Below are 9,333 nucleotides of genomic sequence, written 5' to 3' on the forward strand. Positions count from 1 at the left end.
GGGCACGATGCGACTGGTAGTTCAGGAAGCTGAGATGAACGCCAGTCAAGAGCGAGGGTCAGATAACGACTCCCAAAAGTCTTTGTGACCCGATCCGCTAGGCCACGCCCTCTTCCACCGCCACACTCCCGGATTGTTTGTGTGGGGTCTGAGCTGGTTTCTGTCGCCTCCGCTGTCACACAGTGTTGTTGGTTCAGCGATTACTCTTGGCCAGTCACGGTTGTGGGGATCGTACGACCAGAGCAGAGGCAGCCTGCATCCCACATCAGGACTCGCAGCCTGTGGAAGAGAGTTAACACATAATTCATCCTCAGGTTTAGAGGTGTAGCAGCTCAGGCACACGGATTCCTGAGCGTGGAATCCCCACTTTGCAGATGAGGGAACTGAGGCAGTTGCCCAAGGTCACACAGCAGAAAGGTGGCAGAGCCAGGATTACAGTCCAGGTCCTCTGACCCCCAAGCCTATGCACCTTCCCCTAGGCCACACTGCTTCTCAAAATCCAATGCAAGAACCAGGTTCAAGTTCTTGTAAGAGCATCTTCAAGTGAGACAAGTCCATCTGCATTTGACAGCACGGAGCGGGCTCATTCAAATAAAAGGGTGTGTTATAACCTAGCTCAGGTAAGATGTCCGAATATAGAATGTGGGCCTTCTCAGTGCCTTGACACATGGTAGAGTGGTAAACTCTTTTGGGAGGGAATGGGATTAAAGGTATATAATTCGGAGCAAGGTTGGTGTCTCTGTGTTCCCTAGGTGACACCTCACGGGGAGTGGTTACAGCTACTTAACAAGCACCATACATGCTATCATTATCGATGAGAAAACGCCCTGAACATCCGCCTCCCGTGCCTTCCGTGCTCCGCAAACTGGACGCGGCTACCCCGCTGGGCATGATGGGAGTGGTACCCCCTACCGAAGGTGAACGCTCAATACAGCGAGTATCACACAAATACTCCTAGATGTCTTTGTGCCCCGAGCATCCATGCCACTCTCCCTCTCCTTGCGACAGGGCTAGACATGGCCGCAGGCCTTGCCGCGGGGCATTACAGGAGTGGTAGTCCTTACATGGCAGTGATCGCTGTTTAGAACAAACATCATACTACTACTCTCTGAGTCTTTGTGCCCCGGGCCGCCATGCCACTCTCCCTCTCCTCCCAACAGGGCCAGACATGGCCGCGGGCCCTGCCACGATGCATGACAGGAGTGGTAATTCGGTAGGCGGAAGTTAACGCTGCCTAGAACGAGCATCACACTAGAACTCCCAGAAGACTTTGTGCCCGGGCCGTCCCGCCAAGCTCCTCCTCGGGAACTAATGATGGTTCGCTCCTGTGAGAGTATTTTGGGGAGGGAAAAGGGGAGCTTCCTGGACCAGCGAGGAGCAGGCTCATGCCATTGAAAGGATGTATAAAAACCTTTCCCGATTTAAGGGGCCGGCCGGCAATACATGGGGCCGCTCAGTGCCTTGGCGGTTAGTTGTGTGATAAACACTTCCGAGAGTGAATCGGATGAAAGGAACCTGATTTGGACCGAGTTTGGGCTCTGTGTGTTCTCTGTGCTACACCTCACAGGGAGCGATAGCAAGTACTTAAAAAAATACCACAATTACTATCAATTCCAAGCGGAAAACATTTTAACCAACCACCGCCCGTGCCGTCCGCTCTCGGGGCACGATGGGAGTGGAAGTTCGGTAGACGGAGGTGAACGCCAGTCAAGAGCGACCGTCAGACTACGACTCCCAAAAGTCTTTGTGCCCCGATCTGCCACTCCACACTCCCTCCCAGTGCCACACCTCTGGATTGTTTGGGTGGATGTTTGGGCTGGCCTCTGTCACTTTCACTTTCTGGCAGCGCTGTAGTTCAGCAATTACTCTTGGCTACTCGCTGGTTTCGGGACCGTACGACCAGAGCAGAGGCAGCCTGCGTTCCGCATCAAGTCTCGCAGCCTATGGAAGAGAATTAATACCTAGCTCATTCTCAGATTTACAGGTGTGGAACTTGAGTCACACAGATTGCAAAGTGTCTTGGCCAAGGTCACATAGAACAAACATGTCGCAACCGGGAATTCATCCCAGGTTTGCCAAATCCCAGCCCTGCGCCCTTTCGAACTCGGTTCGCTGCTTCTCGAGGGGGCTGCTAGGTTGTTTCGATGGCGGCGGGCCTCTGGGAATCCAGAGGTGTCGGCCGGACCCTGTTGAAGCCGGGAAGCTGCCCTCTTGTGGCAACTATGGAGTATTACATCGGCCCTCAACCGATGCTTCAGTCCTCTTGTACTTCGTCATCCACTATGACGTCCTCCTACTGGGAAATATATATTTTGTCCCTCCTCCTGTTTGCATTTTCCTGTTCCTTGGGCCAGGGACCATGTGTCCTAGGGCCTTGTGTCAAGGTGACCCTGGGCACCGGCTATCCCAAACTCAAAATGCTACCTGTGACATAACTTCCCTGGCCGGAGTTGGTGGGGGGGGGGGGTGGCGGAAAGATTGGTGTCCCTCAGCACAGTGCCGAACAAATAAGGTATGGGCGATGAAAGGGGCGGAGATTGAGCAAGCAGAGGACGGAAGCCGGGACGGCCTAATTCACAGGTAATAAACACCCATCGCCTCTGACCTTCTGGACAGATGATCGGGACGTGTCTCAGCAGTAGCTGCAGCAGAGGCCCAACGTGTCTTTCTCTGCCCAGAACGCCAGACACCAGCTCTGCAACCAGGACCAACCCACTGAGGAAAGGGCCGCGGGACGGGGGAGTGTCTCTCCGAACGTTAGTGAGCGGGAGCCAGGTGCCCCGCTGCAGAAGGGTAACATAAGTGGATTCCTCCCGTGTAGGGAGAGCACACTGTGAGAACTAGCCGCCTCACTACTCATGCGGGCAACGCATGGGTGAATTCCTCCCTAGTGGAGCACATGTGGGTGAGAGCTAGCCGCCACACCACGCGAGGGAAAAGTAAGTGGATTCTTCCCGTGTGGGAAAGCACGTGCCGAGAGCTAGCCCCCTCACCCACGTGCGACTAATGTATGAGGTTTCCTCCCGTTAGGGAAGCTTTAATATTACTAATTAATCACATTCCTCCCGAAAGGGTAGTTCAATTCATTTCGCCTAAACAACTAAATAATTCAATTCACCTCGCAGAATAAATTTTATATAAAACTCAGGCTTTCTGTCCCCGGCATCTCTCTCTCTTACTCGCCACACCGATTCCCGAATGAACCCATCCCCAGGTGATGGGTGACAGCGACCCATGACCACTTTGCATGTAGAAAAAACCTTGGTAATCTCCCTGCTAAACCTCCTAATCTACACTCTAAGAAATGCAGAGGTGAAAAATGCCATGAGGAAACTATGGAGAAGAAAAATGTCAAGCCAGAAGACAAATGAACCGAAATGAAACTGAAAATAGAGGAGCAGCTGACTTTATAAGAGAAAATTGATCAGGAGAAATGTGGCCATTGGTTTTTGTGGTCAGAAACTTTAATTGTGTATTCCCTTTCGTTATTTAGAAACCTCTCCAGATTTTAGGTGCTTCTTTTCCATCTTCTTCTAGCAGTGTGTAGTGTGTGTTTTTAGCTTTCTGCAGGGAATAATAATAATAATTCTGGTATTTTCTAAGTGCTTACTGTGTGCCAGGCACTATAACAAGCGCTGGGGTCGATACAGGAAAATTGGGTTGAATGCACTCTCTGTCCCACGTGGGGCTCACAGTCTTAATCCCCATTTTACAAGTGAGGAAACTGGGCATGGAGAAGTGAAGTGACTTGCCCAAGGTCACACATCAGACGAGTGACAGAGCTGGGATTAGAACCCACTACCTTCTGACTCCCAGGCCAGTGCTCTATTCATTGTGCCATGCTGCTTCTCAACCCACCTGCTGCTAGAGTTTGGGGTCTGATTCCTGGATGAACACTACTATCTACTCTAATTTACCAACCCCCCCCCAACCCCTACCCAAAGCCCCCCAAACAGTAGCATTATTCATAGTGTCTTTGTCCTATCGTTCAATTAGAACATTTGTGTCTGGCTATAATCAGTGGAGGGTATCTTTGCCCAGAGCGATAATATAATACAAATGCCAGAGATGGTGCACAGAGAAGATGTTCATGCCTTTTTTATGGTATTCGTTAAGCATTTGCTATGTGCCACGCACTGTTCCAAGCACTGGGGTAGATACAAGGTAATCAGGTTGTCCTACATGGGGCTCACAGTCTTAATTCCCATTTTACAGATGAGGTAACTGAGGCACGGAGAAATTAAGTGACTTACCCAAGGTCACACAGCAGGCGGGCGGTGGAGCCGGCATTAGAACCTACATCCTCAAGCGCTTAGTACAGTGCTCTGCACACAGTAAGTGCTCAATAAATACGATTGTTGATGATGATCCTCTGATTCCCAAGCCCGTGCTCTTTCCACTAAGCTGCCTTACCTCAGGATAATTTCAACTGGAGTCTTCTGCTTTTCACCAAGACCAGATGGGACTTGCAGAGGGTTCAATGAGTTGGAGAGGTCTGAAAAGAGCGGTTCAGGCTGTTAGCATATTGAGGGTCAATCATGCTATTTGCAAAATTACACCCTGTTTCCCAGAGGGACAACTGCTGAGAGCATTATTGAATTCTTCAGTTTCTCTGCATATTCTCTCCCACTGAGGGAAACTTTGAGATGACAAATCAAAGTACTCTAACTGCAAAGAGAGGAAAAACATACAAACAAGGATGATAGAAAACTGGGGTGAACTCATCAGTGTTCAACTCCTACCTGACTCTCACCACTTAAACTCAGTACCAACCTCCCAGGTGAATCACCCTATTGGACTTTTCTGATGCTTCTGGAATTCTAATCAGGCCTATTTTCTCTCAAAGGTAGATCTTCTGGCTCTAAGTCCTACCTACTAATCTCACAATAGGGGCTAATGAATGGGGGGAGAGAGAGTGGGTCAAAGGTATTTATTGTTTACTGGGTGAAGAGAGCTGGACTAAGTAATTGGGTGAGTATAAGGGAGAGACGCAGCGTGGCCTGGTGGAAAGACCACAGGCCTGGGAGTCAGAGGGCCTGAATTCTAATCCCATCTCGACCACTTGCCTGCTGTGTGACCTCGGGCAAGTCACTTAACTTCCTGTGCTTCAGTTCCCTCATCAGCAAAATGGGGATTCACTGCCTGTTCTCCCTCCTACTTAGACTGTGAGGTCCATGTAGGATCTGGTCAGGCTTAATACAGTGCCTTGGCACACAGTAAGCACTTAAAAATACCAAAATTATTATTATTATTATTATTATTATCATTATTATTATTATCTTGTATCTACACTAGTATTTAGCACAATGCTTGATGCAGATACTGCAGATACAAACACTGAACCTAAAGATGGTGAAAGACTGTGGGTGGGTCTCATGGCTGTTGGGGTGTGGGAGTGTAGGAGTGGGACACTGGCCCCAGTGGATCTTGCTAGGGTGCATCGTGCTCTGCACAGCTTTGGTGCTAGGATGTTCTTAGTTGTACAGGCCGTCCACCAAAACTATCGTGGTCCCCAGCTCCAGATTGCTCTAGGCATACAGAGGTGGTGAAGTGGTGGAATGTGGGAAGAGTGCCCTATCTGTGAATTCACCCCCTCGCTCCACCTGAAGCCCACAGCTTCTAGACCGTGAGCCCGTTGTTGGGTATGGACCGTCTCTATATGTTGCCAACTTGTCCTTCCCAAGCGCTTAGTACAGTGTTCTTCAGACAGTAAGCGCTCAATAAATACGATTGAATGAATGGACTGCTACACTACAAGGTTGCAGAATGGGAACTCTCCCAAACAGATAAATATCCTGGGAATATGGGGAGGGCTAACCGGTACGGGGGGCTCCCTATATAAGAGGCATTGCTGCTATTTTTAGTTGTAGGTGTTTAGTCCGAGCCCTGCAGAGCCTGCCTTACTGATTAGGACTTGGACCCCCTCCTTCGCTTGCTTGCTGTGCTACAGCTGAGTACACCCAATAGAGGCACAACTGATCACTCTGGCTCGGTGTCTGGTCGTCGCCCAGTCTAAAGAACCCGGAGCTGCCCTATGGTCGGCGACCCAAGGTGACTTGGGGAGCATCACCCTACAGGGCCTCATGTGAGACAGGAACCGACCTGATTGATTTGTATCTATATCAGCATTTAGAACAGTGCTTGACACATAGTAATTGATTAGCCATTACCATTGAAAAATAATTTCATTTTGCCCCTTCCGTTTTCTTGTTGACACCTGAACGTAGTGACTCCTATATCTCCAATGTCCCTAGAGAACGAATATGAAAAGAGATAAGGCAAAGAATCAATAAATCTATTTATTGAGCACTTACTGTGTGCAGAGCCCTGTACAAATAATTTAGAAGAGTATAATATAACAGATATGGTAGACACATTTCCTGGTCTCGACAAGCTTATGTTCTAGAGGGGAAGATAGTAGAATCAAGTAGAACTATTATGGAATGAAGAAATTCCTGTGACTTTTCTCTTCAAAATTATGGTCGTGAAGACAACAATAATTGTTCTGGAGTTCAGTCATTCAGTCATATTCCTATTGGGCACTAGCTGTGGCACTCTTGGTGTTCCTGATTGAAATTCAACCTTCAGCTAGATGTTCCAAGTCTGAGCTTCAGAAGATCTGTACCTGTCATAGAGGATGGCCGATTCAAGAAAACTACCAGAATCTTCCCTCTTGTATCCGGAGAAACAGACATTCATATAAAGCATATTCTGCAATGACTAATAAAATCCCTAAATGACTAGCTCTGTCTATTCTTCAAATATTGCTTGTCAAGAGATGTTTCGAAATACCTCGGCTCCCTCAGCAGAGAGATTTATTTAATATGTTGATGTAACATTTGGGGATTTATTGAAAAATGAGTCACTTGGCAGGATTACTTAAGGACAATGTCAAAAGATTGTTTCTCATATTGATCCAAATGCTTTATGTTTCTGAACATAAATGAACAATGTGGTGAACAATGAACTGCGTTTTGTGGAGTGCACTCAGTAGGTGTTCAGTAAATACTTTGTCAGAGGAGTTCTCACAGTGTCCATTATTATTATTATTATTATTATTATTATTATTATTATTAAGTGCTTACTACAAGTCAGCTATTATAGTAAGTGCTGGGGTAGACACAACCTAATCATCTAGCACATGGTCCCTGTATCACGTGGAGTTCCCAGCCTAAGTAGGCGGGAGAACAGATATTTCACTCCAATTTATGGATGAGGCAACGGAGACTTTAAATGATTTGCCCAAGGTCACACAACAAGCCACTGGCACAGCCGGGATTAGAATCCACTTCCTCTGACTTCCAGGCCTAAGCCCTTTCCATTAGACCATGCTCCTCCTCATCCTTTAATGACACTCCTTCCCTTTATTCTCTATGCTTGCATTAGGAAAGGCTATAAATGAACGACAAGTAATCAGAGGATGGTGGTAAAACAGCATCGAAAACTAGATTTCCAAATTATCAAAGAAATGATGTTCATTTGACCTCTGACCTAAAATCGATAAAAACCATCGACCAAGTTTCCCTTGATCAGTACAGAGTGTGTTTTCCAAAAAAGGGGGCAAGAACGTTCTGCAGCTGATTACCGCATTTATATTAATAACGCTTTTCCTACGTTGCCACTTATTCAAGGGCAAAAGTCATTGTTTTGCTCAGTGACTTTTTCATGGCATTTATCATCTCTGCATTTCTCAATGTGTAGATGAAGGGATTTAGCATGGGGGTTATTATAGTATAAAATACTGTAACAGCCTTGTCAATGGATGAAGTAGTTGTGTGCCGCACATATTCAAAGATGCACTGAATAAAGAAGAGGGTGACAACGGTGAAGTGGGAGTCACAGGTGGAGAGAGCTTTGAGTCTACCCGCGGCACTGTGTGTCTTCAAGGAGTGCAAGATGAAGACATAGAAAATCATCAGCAGGCTAAAGATTAACACGCTAAAGCTACCACTGTTAGCAGCAAACAGAATGTACAAGGTGTGAGTATCGGAACAGACTAGGTTCAGCAAGGGGTATAAATCGCACATAAAGTGGTCGATGACATTGGGGCCACAGAATGGTAAATGTGCCATGAAGAGATTTTGAACTGTGGCGTGAAGGAAGCCTCCGGCCCAGGCCAAGGCCACCAGTGACCTACAGAGATGTCTGCTCATGATGGTCGTGTAGTGCAACGGCTTACATATTGCCACGTAACGGTCATAGGCCATCACTGTGAGGAGAATGATTTCAGCCCCGGCCATAAAATGCTCTCCAAAGACTTGGGTCATACAGCCTTTGAAGTACATGATTTTCTTCTCAGAGAGGGAGTCAGTGATCAGTTTAGGTGTGTTGACGGAGGAATAACAGGCATCAATGAACGACAAGTGAGCCAGAAAAAAATACATGGAGGAATCCAGAGTCTTACTGGAAACTACGGTTACCACAGTGATCATGTTTCCCACCATGGTGACTATGTAGATGATTATAAACACAACAGAGATAATTTTCTGCATCCTTGGGTCCTGCGTGAGTCCCAGTAGAATGAATTCTGTTACATTATTTTCATTCTCCATCAACTCGAGGTAGGCAATCAGTACACAAGTGAGAGCTGCAGATTTGGTGAAGAGAACGATGATCTTTGTTAGGTTTGTCTTGAGATGATTAAACGATGCTTCATAAAAAAGCTCAAAACACTTTTATTCATTCATTCAATAGAATTTATTGAGCGCTTACTGTGTGCAGAGCATTGTACTAAGCGCTTGGAAAGTACAATTCAGTAATAAAGAGAGACAATCCCTGTCCACCTCGGGCTTACAGTCTAGAAGAGGGGAGACGGACATCAAAACAAGTAAACAGGTATCAATATAAATAAATAGAATTAAAGAGATATACACATCAAAAGAAATAAACAGGCATCAATATAAATGAATAGAATTATAGATGTACACGTATAGATCTATAGATAAGAGCTGTGGGGTGGAAAGGGGGGAAGGGCAAAGGGAGGACGTCAAGGTGATGTGGAGTGGAGGAGGAGCTGAGGAAAAGGAAGGCTTAGTCTGGGAAGGCCTCTTGGAGGAGGTGAGCCTTCAGAAGGACTTTGAAGGGGAAAGAGTGATTTGTGGATTTGAGGAGGGAAGGCGTTCCAGACCAGAGGTACGACGTAGACCAGGGGTTGACAGGGGAACAGGTGAGATGGAGGCTCAGTGCGTGGCTCAGTGGAAAAAGCCCGGGCTTGGGAGTCAGAGGTCATGGGTTCTAGTACCGGCTCCAGAAGTTGTCAGCTGTTTGACTTTGGGCAAGTCACTTCACTTCTCTGTGCCTCAGTTTCCTCATCTGTAAAATGGGGATTTAGAC

General features: G+C 47.0%; 1 protein-coding gene across 1 annotated transcript; it reads right to left on the reverse strand.

Annotated features, from left to right (window-relative positions):
* Positions 1 to 7,622: 7,622 nt before the first annotated feature.
* LOC119924051 (olfactory receptor 4C13-like) lies at positions 7,623 to 8,552 on the reverse strand. The gene has a single exon (XM_038743134.1). It carries the CDS (start codon positions 8,550 to 8,552, stop codon positions 7,623 to 7,625), a length of 930 nt encoding a protein of 309 aa, XP_038599062.1.
* Between the last annotated feature and the right edge of the window lie 781 nt (positions 8,553 to 9,333).

The sequence above is a fragment of the Tachyglossus aculeatus genome, unplaced genomic scaffold (assembly GCF_015852505.1).
Source record: "Tachyglossus aculeatus isolate mTacAcu1 unplaced genomic scaffold, mTacAcu1.pri scaffold_78_arrow_ctg1, whole genome shotgun sequence".
Classification (NCBI taxonomy): domain Eukaryota; kingdom Metazoa; phylum Chordata; class Mammalia; order Monotremata; family Tachyglossidae; genus Tachyglossus; species Tachyglossus aculeatus.

Coding starts and splice junctions, on each gene's coding strand:
- LOC119924051 (XM_038743134.1), bottom strand. CDS start 8,552: ATGGAGAATGAAAATAATGTAACAGAATTCATTCTACTGGGACTCACG.